The following is a 15,579-nucleotide window of genomic DNA, read 5'->3' on the forward strand; positions in this document are numbered from 1 at the left end:
TGTGCTCATAAGAATAGTTTAAAAATGATCATATTACATCAGAATCAGTTTATAGTGTGACTCTCTGGGAAATGTGTGGATGAGCATGATCCTTAATATTTTGAAAAGTTCCTCTGCAGATTAACACTTTAACTTTAAATCTTGTGAACAAGTGACAGCTCACCTAATACTCACAAATAGGGGTCTGTGCTTGGAAGGAAGAACTGTTAAAAAGAAACCAGAAATTGCTTTCTTCAGACAAGAGAAATGACCGGTGTATGGACTTATTCTGCACAGCTCACATCCTTGATAAAATAGGTTATTATTTAATAGGAGTAGCCAACACGGTGCCCTTGAAATGCTGCTAGACTGCAACTACTATTACCCCTAACCATTGGCTATGCTGGCTGGAGGGCATCATGTTGGAAGTGGCTGCCAGTGAGTGGAGAAAAAGATGGCAACAACTAGACTTGTTTTAAGTTGGTTGAGTCACTGAAAAAAAGGACACAGCTGAATTTATCTGGGACATTCAGAATATGAATCCTATTGGCCTCAAGCCATTATTTATTTCACCTTCTCCTTTCTGTTTATCTCTCCATCATCCCCAAATTCTGAACTCTTAGGAACAGCATAGCATAGAATAGCATTATCCTGTAGCATTATGAATCTTACTAAGAAGAAAGTATCAGTTTATTCTTTGCTTTCTGTTTGAAGAGAAAGCAACAACAGCTGTATTTGAGTTGGGGTTTTTAGTTTGATTGATTTTACACAAGAGGCAAGTTTCCATGTATCCTTCCAGACAGCATCAATCAAGCAGCAGTAAATGGGCCTGCCCATAACATGGTTAAGAAATGCCTAGAGTTGGGGTTGGGAACTTGATCTGGCAGGTGGGTTGGTCACCTGTCAATCACCTGATGTCAGGTGACTTTTTTGCCTTGCACGTGTATTGCACAGTGCATTGAAAAGCACTTGGTAAGACCCAGTAATCAAAATGCCAGGTCTTGAGAAGTCCCTTTCAAAGTGCTGTTTTGTACAGAACAGCACTACCTAAATGGGATGGCCTGGTGGACTGAATCGGGCCTATGGGCCAGAGATTCCCCACACCTGGCCTAGAGAAAATCAATGTACCCACAAACTTCCTTGGAACTGCAAATCTCCTTGATGCTCAAAACCCATGGGCAGATATTCTGAAAGAATGCAGATAACATCACCTTCTCAAATCTAGTCTCTCTTTTATTCAGCATAATCTTCATCTTCTTCATATGAGGTCTGGAATGTCCTGTTTTGAAATTGGATGGCTAAAAGGAAGCAGGAGGCATACATCTGTTGAAGTGCTGTTATGGTCACAGCCAACAAGGGCCCATTATGAAACAGGCCTGAAACCCAGAAGAATGAAGGAACTGGCAAACTGGAGAGGTGGAGAGGCAGAAGCAGTAAGAAGAGAAAGGGGTCAAGTCAGGGACGTTGGGAGGAGACAAAGAGGTAGAGGGATTGATAAAGGAAGGCCGAAAGAGGCTGTGTGTCATTAAAAGAATAGAGTAGGATAGAGGCACTAACCACAAGATTGGTGAGGTGCAAAGATGGCATGCTCAGACCAAAGAAAAGCCTTTCAAAAGGAAGACAAAAGTGAAATAACCCCCAATTTTGCTAAAGCTTTGGAGATAGAGCCAGCAGCTAAAATAATAATAATAATAAGGAAAAAGAAAAAAAAATCAAAGACAAAGATCCAATCAAAGCACACTTCATGAGAAATGTGAACGGCACAGCTGCTGCATGGGGGGAGTCAATTTTGTCTGACTCAAAAGACCCCCCAAGAACAGTTCACAGGATTGGGGGAGAGGGTGTTCCCTCATTGAGCTATTTGGTAGTTTGGCCTGTTTGTTGATTTAAAATCTCAAATCCCCCAGAAAAAAAGGAAGAAGCCAGCTCTTTCGGTCTGAGACTGCAGGACTCTTCCCCAATCTCCCTCTCTGGCTTTTCTAGGCCCTTTTCCTCCCTTGCTGGCTCCCATTTTCCTGACTCCTACTTAAAAGTGAGGAAACTAAAGCTTAGGACCTCTAGCCCAAATATCAAGGAAAGAACCTTATGTTAATACAAAGTTAAATTAATCCTAGTATAAAGTGAGCAGCTTCTGAGGTGCAGGTTTATGAATGTGGGCCCGTGAAGGGCAGGGCTTTGAAGGTAAAATTATGAATATTTGGTTCTGCCTGAGCAAAACAGACAAGGATATTGCAAGGACCCCAGTAGGATCCTGCCCCCTCATTTGTACAGAGTATGCATCCATTGCCAGAACGTGGTTGCTTTTCTGCCTTTGTGAGAAAATTGAATAGTGTGATGAAGAATCGTATCTTTCTTAACAGCAAACTCAATTTGCAATCCCAAAGGCACAAGGATGAAGCCTTTCGCTGCCAAATATGGAAATTAGAACTAACCATGTTTGCCTTCAATGAATAATTTCTCTCCAGTGCTTTTCTCTGCCAAATTGTAATGTAGCAGAAATAGCTTCACTCACTTACTAGGTGGGACAACAAATGGCACTGGTTGGTAGGGTCATCCCAAATCATTATGGTGAAGGACAAGATGGCATCCCACTCCAGTTCAGCTGAATCTTACTTGAAGACTGGTAATGGGACAGAGTCCTCCAGAATAGGCTACATGGCATACACAGCTCTGTCCTTCAGCACCTGCTGCCTGAGGTAGCTGCTTCACTCTGCCTACTGGCAGGGCTGGCCCTGCTGGGTGGCCATTCAAAAGCAACTGTACTTTCAAGCATATTCCAGAATTCGTTCCCAGAACTTTATTCACTACCCACTGCTCCTGTGTGCTGAAATCCTAGTTTCTATCCTTTGTCAAAGTTAAATACCCCAAATGCCAGTCTTCAGCATTTTCTGAGCAATGCAAACAAGATAAGTTTGCCTAGTTTCTTAATGTTTTCAGCATTTATTTCCTCTTTCTATATTCTAGTCCAATCAACTATCCTTCTCTCTGGAATGATGCCCTAGCGTTCCTTTATTCTAGAGCTAAATCTTAGTTCCCTCCATGTCTCCTAGATCAGAATTATCAGGGAACTGCATTAAATGCACACTCCTCACATCATACTGTACAGGAGCAGACAATGAAACTAGATTATCCTCCTGTTTTTGAGACCATAGGTATAAAATACTTTTTTAAAAAAAAACAGTCTTGAGAGAAGGCGCATAATTGCAGAAGCTTTAGCTCTGCAGGCAGGTTCTGGACATTCACTTCTAAGTTGTTTTCTCACAGTATATCTGATTCCTCCTTAGGTATGCTCAGACCCTTACTTTTTTGTTTTGTTGGTTTTGCCCCCTCATTTCTGGAACTTGTTAGAGAGCTCACCTGTCCCTGAGTGCCTTAACATGGGAACAGTGTCAGAAAGCAGGTCTCTTATGCGAAAGAGCTAGTTCCTTCCCAGCATGCTCTCCTAAGACCTCACCAACCTTCCTACTAAACTGAACAGGGGGGAGCGGTCGTAAAATGGATCCTGGCCATCATACAGCGGGTACTCCGGAAAGATGTCTTCCTCCAGGTCATCCTCCTCCTCCTCCTTCCCCACGTGCTGCTCGTCAGCAGGCTCGGTGATGTCGGAGTCAGGGTTCGAGAAGGTGGGGGAGGGGGTGAGATCAGCCATGCGCTCGCTCATGCATGTGTTGAAAATAGGAGAGCTGTTGCAGCCAGAGATATCTGAACTAAGGTTAGTACAACAAGATAGGAGACAGGTTAACACCAGCTATTCCAAACACACAGAGAGATTCTAGGCTTGCTCTGCCTTTTCTTTTAGACCAAGCAGCAGTGTTAATAAGGAGGAGGGAAAGGAATGGAAAACCTCCCAGGCCAGATACATCTAACAAAGGAACCACCAATGCCATCAGCTAAAAATGGTGAAGACCCAATAAATTTGATGCGAATTCCTCCAACGGTTCTCACCAAAACAACTATGGAGCTTGATAAGGTTCTTCTGACTCATTGGTATGGGAAGAAATTCCATTGTGAATCCTGACAATGGAATATATAATGCCTCAGATGTACCCAGATTTATTAAAATTCAATGGGAAACCCTTTCTGCCTGGCCCCCAACAATTCCCAGCTGGTGGCATCACATTTGTTTCTAACAGTTGCATGGGAAGCACATGATAACACACATTATATACTGGGCAGTATATAGGCAGATACACTCCAAATGACACACACAAATGTACAAATCCTACAGCAGGGTTTCTTAGCTGCATTCCATCCTACAAGCTATTTTTTTCTTCAGGTACAAGATCATATTACCTCCCCACAGCCAGCCAGAAGGATCTTCTGCATGGTAATACTGTACAGGTGGGTGGCCACAGTCCTCTATGGCATCTATTTGTAATGGTTCCCACCAATCCAGAGGTCACAATCTGCAAGCAGGGAATCCTGCTTGAAGGGCTACAATTTAAGACTTTAGAAGCTAAGGTGGTCCATCCTGGATCATGGAAAGACCAGGCTCTAAAAGCCTCTTTTGACCTTGCTGTAGGAAATTTCAGCCATCAGTGATGGTATTGAGAAAGAGAACATAACTTTGGACACCATGCACTGGACATCATGCGTAGCTTTGTGAAAGGGCTGTGTCAGCATATATGTGCGTGCATGTGCAGCTCACAGTAAAAGAGCTTCTACACCAATATAAATGGGAAGACAACCCACTCCATAAATCTGGAGAGCAGAAAGCGATCCCTACAAAAAGGGCAAGATGCTGTGCAGTTATCTTGTTGTGTGATCTAATCTCTACCCAACTGTGGAAGGAATGCTTGTGCAGCACAACATCAGTTCTTGGGCCATTTCCTTCCTTGGGTCTCTTCAGTTTGGCATGATATTTTGACAGATCAAAGCTCTCACCTGCCAACCAGCCTGAACCAAGGGAAGCGATCATAAAAGGGGTCTCCGCCTGTCACCACATTGTCACAGTCTTCTATAACACTAGAGGGCACTTCAGCCGCCCGGTCATACATCTCCCGCATCAGGTCCAACCTCTGCCTGCAATGGCAGAGAAAACAAATTAACTCACACAATGGTGGCTGAGTAAGCAATTCTCCACTGGGCTACTTGCACCTAAACCATTATCTTACCTGTGTGCCCTCAAAAGCTGGTGCTGAAATCTGCTCTGCTCATTAGAGGCACATTAATACATAGGAGAAATTCCCATCTCTCTTGGGACTGGCAAATAAAAAATGCTTCTCAAACAATAGTGGGAGCCTGTTTATACTGAATTTTGGCCTTTTTACTCAAGCACTAGTGCATGCCCAGAGGAAGTGGATGCATGATTATTCTGGCATGTGCAAAAATCAGAATTTGGTCCAGGTGATGAACTTGTCAAAATGTAGACTGATCAGAGGCATGTCAAATGCAATCTAGCTTTGATACATGTCAAAAGGTTTCTATGAAATTTCTGCATATATAATCACATTGCATCAAATAGCAATGTAAGATAAGGTGGTCATCCTGCATTGCAGAGACTATAAGCTAAAATTTATCTTTTGACTTTACCTAGCTATTTCAGGTAGTATTGGGAAGGAGTATAATTTGGAAACCAGGCACAGGTTGTGTTATTTTGCTGACACATCCACAAAACTTAATTCCAATTTCCATACTCGACTCACCTTGCCAGATCATTGCATACTTGAATGCTTATGTATATAAGTCCTAAAATAACCTGTGAAGGCAACATTAACACGTTTATAGATATACAGTCGTACCTTGGTTTTCAAACAGCTTAGTTACTGAATGTTTTGGCTTCCAAACGCCGCAAACTCAGAAGTGGCTGTTCCGGTTTGCAAACTATTTTTGGAAGCCAAACAGTCCAACAGGGCTTCAGCGGCTTCTGATTGGCTGCAGGAGCTTCCAGCAGCCAATCAGAAGCTGCGCTTTGGTTTCTGAATGTTTTGAAAGTTGAACGGACTTCTGGAATGGATTCTGTTCAACTTCCAAGGTACGACTGTATTTCCCTTTGTCAAGGGCACAGTTGGCTTATTGTGAAATCAGAGGGCTCACTACCATGTCAGACAATAATCCTATATTCGGTATCACCTTCCTCCCAGATAATCAAAGTTCCTTGACTTTCTGTCAGCCACCTAGTTGCCCATGGTGCTATTAAAATATATTTGCTTACCTGAGTTTCTCCAGAGTCCAGTAATGGGTTGCTCCATTCTTCTGGTCCTGCACCTCCACTGCCACAATAGTCCTTGGGAAAGGACGTTTCTCACGGTCTTTGGCAGCATCCGGAGGAAGCAGGTCTGGAGGCAGAGGTGAGTACAGGGTGTCTGTAAGGAGCACAAACTGAAATTGAACCTGGAAGGGAAGGGAAAGGAAGGGAAGAGTCATTGTTGCTGGCTAGTACTTTCTCATGCACAGAGGTCACTACTCAGGGCACCCTCTTCTCTCACACAACATATAAATTATGATAGCAGGATCTTCACTCAGACAAGAACCCTCAAAACTTACTTGTCTTTATCCAGGTCACTTGCAGTTGCAGCCAGCTGGTCTGTGGTCACTCCATTTCATATCTTAAATAATTTAATAACAGCAGCAACCACCACTGCCTTTCAACGGTTATACAAGGATACTTTTTTGCTAATGGACCTAGGTGAAAATACTCTGGTAAAATGCTGCTTTTTCTTATTATTCCTCCCACTCCCAAGTTTTTTTTAAAGAGTAACTGCTAGTCAAACAACGTAATATTTCTCTTAACTTCAAGGCCCTGTGTCCCTCCTCTCATTTATATGTTGGTTATTTCAATAACCATAAAAATTCCCTTGTGGGATCAAACAAAAGTCCATTTAATTAGTTTGGTTTTAAATCACAGGTAGATGCTTTTGGACATTCACAAATCTGGCATGGCCTTTTCCTGTTCTCCAGAGCACCTGGTAATCAGAGATATTATCAGTTTGTACACTTAAGTTCAAAATAGCTGTCATGGCTAATGACCAATTAATCAGGGCCAGCCACACCATTGGGCAGGGGGATGCTACTTCCTCCAGTGGTAGATGTGGGGGAGAGCACGGTGTTGAGGGTACAGTTGTAGGTGCCCAGTTCCATCTGGAATACTATTTCATCTGAAGAAACAGCAACAGAATGCGGAATAGACAATGCCAATCACCATCTGTCACTATGACAGAACCTGCTCACCTTCTTCTTCAGCTCCACACTGATGGCATTGGCCTCCTTCAAGAAAATGGCATTGCCCCACAGCTGGTCCCGAAGAGATGTAAACTGGTACCATTTCCACTTCCTGAAGGCCCAGAGTGCCTGCTCAAACTCTCGCTCTGTCCATTGTACTGGTGAGATAAACACTCCACATGGTCACTCTCTTCAAAGAGCAAGTCCTTGCTGACACCCCTTGATTATAGCTCACATTATCTTCTCCTCAAACAAACTGTCTACTGCAGGCTTCCTCAGACTCGGCCCTCCAGATATTTTTGAGACTACAATTCCCATCATCTCTGACCAGTGGTCCTGCAAGCCAGGGATCATGGGAGTTGTAGGCTGAAAACATCTGGAGGGCTGAGTTTGAGGAAGCCTGGTCTACTGGCAGATGGGCAGAACAAAATCCTGGGTGCAATGGCCTTCAGACAGATCCCCCAATCTCTTTTAATACCTTGGGATACATTCTAGTATGCCGAGCTTGAAAAAATATACTCTAAGGACTGGTTTCAGCGAACCACATCCCCTAGCTAGTTAACTTCCCAGCAGCCCCCCTACAAAGGCTCCAAAGTGAACAAGAAGACATTATTGCAATGTGGTTGCTCAGCTTGTTTGCATGAGCCCAACTGCCATTTATTTTCATACCTACCTGAACCTCTAGTTCTGGAGCAGCTAGCATTGTACCCCACATATGTTGTGAACTATAACTCCCATCATCTCTGACTACTGGTTGTGCAGCCTGAGGCTGATGGGACTTGTAGGGTGGAATTCAACATTGCGCTGATGGAACCATCTCCCCTCTCCTCCCCCTGTACACTGTTCTGGGGTTCTGCTAACTGTCCAGAGTGGATTTTAGAGGAAGGGGGAAATGGGGAGAGGAAAGAGGGGAAAACCCCATTGCACTTCCACTAGAGCACCAGATTGGCTGAATTCGGTGCCAAATCACCTGGAGAGCACTGGATTGGGGAAGACTGTTCTAGCTCATATTTGATTTCCTGCGTCTGCTCTGACTAAACTTGCTTCTGACTGAATTTTTTTTACAAACACAGCTTGTTACATTATGCAATCACAATCATTCAACAACATGACAAAACAGCAATCCTAACAGAGTAGTCCACTAAACAATGCAGTATTTATATTTATTTAGTTCTTGGAACTGGGTACAGCCAGACTGTAGCAGACCCCTGTCCTGGACAGCCACTTCTAATCAGTGTACTGTAGACATTATTCAGCTTGATGAGCCAAAGGCCTGAGTCAGTATAAGCAGCTTATCTGGAATGTATATGCCACATAATCAGGCTTCTATGTATGGGAATAGAGACCTAATCCCAGTGCTTTTTTCCTTTTTTTTTTTTTAAAAAAAAGTGCCCATACTCCCAATGAAGTTGTTACAGCAAGTGCCACACTTTTTAACAAGAAGAGGTGCCGGTACTTTGTACCTTTGAGAACCCCCTGAAAAAAAGCACCGCCTAATCCTTTTCAATATATTACTTCCATATAGTGAGTGAGCAGTTCAAAATAACAATATTTTGTTTGCATTTTATATTAGAATATAAGTAGCTGAATACAACTCACTGAATGATAGGTTTAATAGCTCTTTCTTTTCAATGAATTATTACCTTCATCCTCAGGCTCCTCCTCTTCCTCATTAGCCTCAGGATAATACCTTGAGTCCATCTGCTTCTGTAAAGCCTCCAGTTTACTCTCATAATCCTAAAAGAGCAAACAGATGAGCAGTTAATAATCCTATTGCCTGAGTTTTGATATTATGTGCTGAGTCCAGGTAAAACCAAGAAATTATTCCATTCCCTGATCAATACTTTCCATTTCCTTAGTAATCACCATTTCAGTTTAGTGGATTGTGAAGTTTCCTGAGATACAGAATTATAAGAAACCATACCTACATAGATTATTCATAATCTTAAACAATGTGGGACATTAGATGGGGACTATTATGTGGAGTTCTTGACCTTTTACAAATGTGATTATATAAGAATCTGGCTTGCTGGGAAATGCAAATCCTAGTCATTATTTCTCTTGCACTTTAGGTGGTATAGCGCAGGGGTGGGCAGATAGATTTTATGTAGATAAAGCAGGGATGTCTGACTTCCAACTGTTTGATAATGGAAACAACAAAATGACAGCCCCCCCCCTCTAAATTATACTGTAGAAATGGGGGGCGGGGGGCAGGGCGGCACACACACAGACCGGGAATGGGTGTGTGTGAAAACTGTGAGCTCAATTCTCTCTAGTACTCAAAACAAATTCCTGAGCTCAGAATTCTTTAATTTAAGTAAACATTTTTTGCACTTGGCTCCAGTTGCTGCTTCTCAGGACACTACTAAAACGCATACACACAGTAGATCCTGCAAGCCTAAAGTCTGCCCTGTGCTATATAGTGTCACATCCTGGAAATGATTGTGTCCCCTACCAATTACAGTGCAACTTGTCTGCTTTATGCTACTCTCGTAACATGTGCAAAAAGCAACCTGTTTATTACTTACAAGTCTTTGCTGCTCCAGAAGGTAATTGGCTTCTTCTCTTTCCTTCCGGTACTGATCTTCCAGTTCCTGAAGCCTACAGAGAAAAAGGAATGAAAGAATGTCCATGCAGTACTGAAAATTGCAGAGAACCATTACATTTCCTATTCCCCTGCCATGTTACCTTCTTCATATCCAACCCCTGCCCCCTCTCGTGTGTGTAACTGTGAAGTTGCCTTATACTGACTTAGACCATTGCCAGGTAGTCCAGTATTGTCTCCTCTGACTTCAGGATTTTCTGGCAAAGGCCTTTCCTATCAGCTGCCAACTGGAGATGCAGGCATTGGTTCTGGGACTTCTCTACATTCTCTGCATGCAATGCATGTACTCTGTTACTGAGATACCACCCTCTGAATTATGCAGCCCTGTCAATGAGCTCTTCTGCATTCTTCCTTCCGCTCACCTCTGTTCCATCTCCTGCTTCATGTCAATGCCTTGTTTCTCCAACAGCTCTCTTTGGGCAAAAGCCCAGTCCACTGGTTCAGCTGGGGTCTCTGCACATGGAGTTCGCTCCCGCTCCTGGCGTGCCTGCTCAGGGTGGTTAAATCGAAATACATGGCTCTTTCCCATGATTATGCGATTTCCTGTGCAGAGAGGGGAGCATATTTACTAGGGGGGTAGAAATAGGATGGGATTCCAGTAACTGATCAACACATTGCTAAGATGATGAAATTATGTCCAACTGCAAAGCTTCTGTCCCATGTCCTATACAACTCACCTGTCCCTAATGACTTCAATACAAACCATGATCAACCACCAGCCCATTTGGGACAAAGAGGCCCTCTTTCAGAAAATTATTTCCATGAGCATTATTTTATCAGGGAGAACTTTCCAACCATAAGAGCTGTTTGAAAGTGGAAGGTACTCATTCAGAAGGTAGTGGAATCTCCTTCATTGGAGATTTTTAAGCAGAGTTTGGATGGCCACCTGTCATCTCTAATTGAAATTTCTGTTTTGCAGGGGGTTGGACTAGATGATGCTCAGGGTCCATTCCAACTGTACAATTCTGTGATTCTATGATTCCACAAGTCTATCCCTCCATGGTAGAGAGCTACCTGATTTTATGGAGTCTCTTACAACACTTTTCTCCTATTCCTGATTCCCTTCTACTGGAGAATGAACCTACCTGATCTTAAGATGCTGGGCTCTGTTACTTTCTTTCCATTGACATAGGTGTCTGCTCCCTCACAAGGTTCTAGAGTCACCACTGCTATGGAAAACGCACAAAGGGAATCGGGAGAGGACAGGGAATAAAACAATGTGTGAGAATTACAGAGAACAACCTTCCCCACAATCTTCTTACAAATACAATCAATAAGCTTACTGAGAGGGGAACCAAAACCTCTGCATTAAACCTACATACAGAAAACAAGGCAATGCCTTCATTCAAAAAAACAATTTTTGTTAGATATGATACTTTAGACTTGAAGGTATCTGTTCATAATAACACATCAAGATATGGCCCAGAGGCTCCAAAGGAGCTATAGGGATAAGGTTGGACAAAAATATTTGCTGCTTGAGGCAAAGGATAATATTATGCTCATTCCCCCATAACATATACAAATGCAGGCTGGACTAGTGGTTGAATCTTACTTTAACACTCAGTGGGACAGTGTCCTCTAATGCTGGGAAGGGGAACCTGTGACTCACAAGAAGATTTTGGACTCCAACTTCCATCAGCCTCAGTCACCATGGCCAATCAATTATTATGCGAGTTGTAGTCCACAGGTGCCCCGTCGTTACTCTGTAGCAACCAAGGGCAACATATATGAAAGGCTAGAATTCAGTCTTGTGGCAGGACTGTTGTGATTATTGCTAAAAGCCTGCAGAGGTCAAACTGAGCTGATACAACCGAGAAGCAAAGAGACAGCACTTCCCAATGCAGTTACTTTCCAAAGTGCTCCATTTTGAAAGGCAGGTAGGGAAGAAAGTGGTATTCTGCATACCCATTGGCAGCAATGGAGACAAATGACTTAAAGAAGCTCAGTTCTAACTAGGTAGAAAAGGAAGCCCAAGAATCGTGAGGCTCTCTGTATGGGGGTACCTTCACTGCCAGCCTTAGTGTCACTTCGGAATATGCAGTGCTCTTCTTTGATGAAGTGACCGCTGAGGACAATGTCCTGCCTCCTCTCAGCATCTTCTCGACCAACCCTGTTGGGGCAAAACACAGTTGCTGAGGTTTCCAAAACAGCAAAGCATTTTAGGTGCTTTCTGATTAATAACAGAGCTCCTTGGACCAACCCTATTAGGGTCCCAATGGACAGGAAAGCTAGAAGAATGCCTTTGCAGAAAGCATCACAAACACCCCAAGTCTTGTTTACCTGCAGTAGCTATTGGTTTGCTTCTAGTCACTATTCTAGACGCAGGTTATATAGAAAGCCTTAAGCAGGCTGGGCCAAGTCTATCTTAGTGAGCACCGTCTCTCTTATGAACTACTGTGTCCACTAAAACCAACAGATGGGCCTGTTGGGGGATCTCACTTCTGCTCCATAACCATAAGGAGCAGGGCTGTTTTTGTAGTCTTGTTACAGCTCTGAAATGTCCTCTAGGCAATGACTCAGTCCAGATCTAGTAACACAAAAAGGTACTTAAGCATGAGTCCTTTACCAAAATGTGGGTGAGGTTCAAATACACATCCCACTGAAAGCAAACCTAGGCAGTATTTGCATTCAGATGCTTGTGTGATTTACACTCATAATTACTGTTCCAGCAAATTATATGTATATGGACTGCAGAAGCCTGCTTCCATACATGGATCTCTTTAGCCTTCCCCAACCAGGCGCCCTCTAGATGTTTTAGGCTACAACAATCATCAGCCTTAACTGGTACATAGTCCAAAGTATCTGGAGGGCATCAGACTGGAAGGCTGCCTTAGCTGAATGTATGTATGAAAGGAGAACTTGATCTGTGAAATCCTTTTAGCTTTGCCACTTTGTGGCTCCTAAATAGTTGGATTGTTTTGGATAATCCATCCTTTCGTTGTACATTTTTGTCGTTGTATTTTTGTATATTTTTTGCTGTTTTCCCTCTTCTTCACTGCTAGATATGCATGCACAGACTTGGAGAGTAACTAAGTGTGTTTTACTACTTTTAGTATTTGTTAACATTTTGTGCTGTACACTGCCTAGTGGGGGCTTTCTTTAGATGGAAAGGCAATGTAGAGATGTTATAAATAACCATGCACACATACAAAAAGGTACGATGTGCCAAATTCAGTCTGTGACATCTCCAGTTGACATTTGAATGTAAAACTGCTGGTGAAAATCACATCAATGTCCATCTTCTCTGTTAATCCTGGCAAAGTTGTAATTGTTACTATCATTATTACCTGGTTATTCCATCTTTAATGTAATACAGAAGGCACTCGGACATGAGTGGGTCCTCATTTAGGTTGACCAGATGTGGTGTCTAAGAAAGACAAGAGAGAGGTAGAGCGGGGGGCGGGGAGAGATTAACACCATTTTCTTTCACAGGCCAAGGCCTAGCCTTGCTCTTCCGACACGTCTGCCCTTTTTCAGAGTGACCTAAATGTGCCACAGCATTAATAGCCCAAGAAGTTTTGCTGCCCAAGGAAGGCAAATTCCACCCCCCACCCCCCCCCACATATTCTACATATTCCACATATGTGTGTGGGACTGATGAATCTTACCTGAACACAGGTTGATAGACAGTGCCTGCCACCAAATTTAAGGGGAACAGGCTAGTTCAACGGGTGCGGGGTAGGCCTGCACCCCCACTGCTCGCCCTTCCCAATCACTTACTGCTTGCCTGTGCTGCTCACCCTTGCCCCCCCTTCCCACTCACCCTCCTACCCAAACCCTCCCACCCAACTCGCCAGTGATCGACAACAGAGTCGCACCAGAGTGATGAACCAGAAGCCGCTTTGGTGCGACTCTGCTGACAATTGCCAGAGTGAGTGTCTTTTGGTCAGGCACTCATGCCAGAGCGCCAGACCAAAAAAACCAGGACATTCCAGGATAGAAACAGAAGCCGGGACTGACTTTAAAATGGAACAGTTGGCAGGTCTGCTTGTGGCACCTTAAAGACATTAAGATTCACTTCATCAGTATGATCCAATGGATGACATATGGGGACTCCTCCAATCACAACGTAGAACCTTTTCAGGCTGAGGGGTACATGGAAAGTTGTTGGGGGCTATGTCCCAGCATTGGCAGGGGCCAGATCCATACACCCTTTACACACACTCACACACATACCTCCCATGAAAACATAGCCATATTTTAAATTCTCAGTAACTCAGTTCAAGTTGCACCTTCCATTTTCCTCACATTCTTGATTTATAAAGCTTATAAGAAGAGGGAAAGCTCTGCTACCTCCATTTTCTGTCCTGACTGTGCAAAAAGCAGAACGAACTCGCTAATCCCTGCAAAATAATTCAATTAACATCAATGTATAACCAAACTGCAAGCCCCACCTTAATTACTCAAGGCCTCAAACTTCAACACGCATTTACATTCCAAAAATATTATGTATGCAGTCACAAAAAACACTGGCACTTTTCATATTTGCAAGGGCCAAAAGTCCACCTCTTTCAGACCCTCCAAGTGTCCCTATTTCCTAGGGACGTCCCTGATTTAGAGAAGCTGTCCCAGTTTCTGATTCAATCCCAGAATGTCCCGCTTTTCCTTATGATGTCCCTATTTTCATTGGAGAAATGTTAGAGGATATGGAGTTATCCAACCCCTTAGCCATCTGAGCCACCTTCCTGTATAGGGAAGGTTTTTTTAATGTTTAATGTTTTATTATGTTTTTATATGTGTTGGAAGCTCACAGAGTGGCTGGGGCAACCCAGTAAGATGTGTGGGGTATAAATAGTAAAATTATCATTCCTTCAATTTCTATGACTCCTCTCCAAAATGGAAATAATGAGCCATTTTATCAAGCATTTTCCCACACAATACAAAGTGATATAAAAATTATTAATAAAAATGTGAATCATCCTACTGAAACAACATGCTCACATTACCAAGTGTTCAGAAAAAAAGCACATTTTAATTTTAAAGGTCTCACTCTGCCATGTGCAAGGTCCTCATTTTGGGGGTTCAACAGATCAACATTATGTTAGATCAAATGACTTACAGAACATTACTGCCAATGCCATCATGGAATCCCTTCTTGGAAAGATATTAGCATTGCAACTTTCTTGGAAAGATATTAGCATTGCAACTATCACAGCAATCTGAACACCATGCACAGTGGACCAGATACCATTTACTCATGCAAGGATTGGAATCCCACAAATAGCAAACATGCATCCAAGCAGTTTTCCACTTGTCCTGTGCTTCAACTCCAGAAAACCTGCTCTTTAACACTAAATTGGAGGGGGGGGGAGAGGCTGAAAACTCAACTGCCATTTGTTCCAATTTAGCGCTAAACCATGGGTTTTCCAGGGGGTAAGCAGATGGGCAAATGGAAGTGTGGATGAACCCCAAGTTTCAACAACTGTTCTCAGTATGAAATTATCATCTTCACTGAAAAGCTGTACCTATGCACTTTAAACACTGATCAATCAGTCAGAAGTAAGGCAGTGAAATGATTACAATCAGTTGATTGACAGACCTGCTTATAAGTATGAGCAGTTACTGGAGCAGGCACGCAGATGCAATTGCCATGGCTGAGCTCTGTTCTCCTGCCTCTAAGCAGTCAACACCTGAGGCCTCTCTGGAGAGATGAGGCAGTATGATGCAGAGCTCTCTCCACTACTGAATTAGGCACCATGTAACGTAACATACTTTGCTTGTGACATGGGGCAGAGTCATGGGTGAACAAACAAGCTTATTACATCACCCTTTGTAATGATTTCAATTATGTAATTCATAGAAAACATTCTGAATGTTGCTGTGCCTTCCTTCTC

The 15,579-nt window shown here is 43.1% G+C and overlaps 1 protein-coding gene across 22 annotated transcripts in view; it reads right to left on the reverse strand.

Moving 5' to 3' along the window:
* Positions 1–15,579, reverse strand: part of KIF1A (kinesin family member 1A) — a 130,431-nt gene that overhangs the window by 47,422 nt on the left and 67,430 nt on the right. For 10 of the 22 annotated variants that reach the window (XM_079976825.1, XM_079976806.1, XM_079976805.1 and 7 more), the window contains 9 exons: positions 13,033–13,112; positions 11,749–11,855; positions 10,831–10,911; positions 10,108–10,288; positions 9,669–9,741; positions 8,784–8,877; positions 7,150–7,298; positions 6,134–6,312; positions 4,864–5,001 (listed from right to left, as the gene is read on the reverse strand). In XM_079976825.1, the coding sequence (XP_079832951.1) occupies positions 4,864–5,001; positions 6,134–6,312; positions 7,150–7,298; positions 8,784–8,877; positions 9,669–9,741; positions 10,108–10,288; positions 10,831–10,911; positions 11,749–11,855; positions 13,033–13,112 (1,082 nt within the window). Of the gene's footprint in view, positions 1–3,437; positions 3,687–4,863; positions 5,002–6,133; positions 6,313–7,149; positions 7,299–8,783; positions 8,878–9,668; positions 9,742–10,107; positions 10,289–10,830; positions 10,912–11,748; positions 11,856–13,032; positions 13,113–15,579 lie in introns of all 22 variants that reach the window. The other 12 variants (XM_079976815.1, XM_079976804.1, XM_079976809.1 and 9 more) reach the window with 2 other exon arrangements.

The sequence above is a fragment of the Podarcis cretensis genome, assembly GCF_951804945.1.
Source record: "Podarcis cretensis genome assembly, chromosome: 5".
NCBI classification, from domain to species: domain Eukaryota; kingdom Metazoa; phylum Chordata; class Lepidosauria; order Squamata; family Lacertidae; genus Podarcis; species Podarcis cretensis.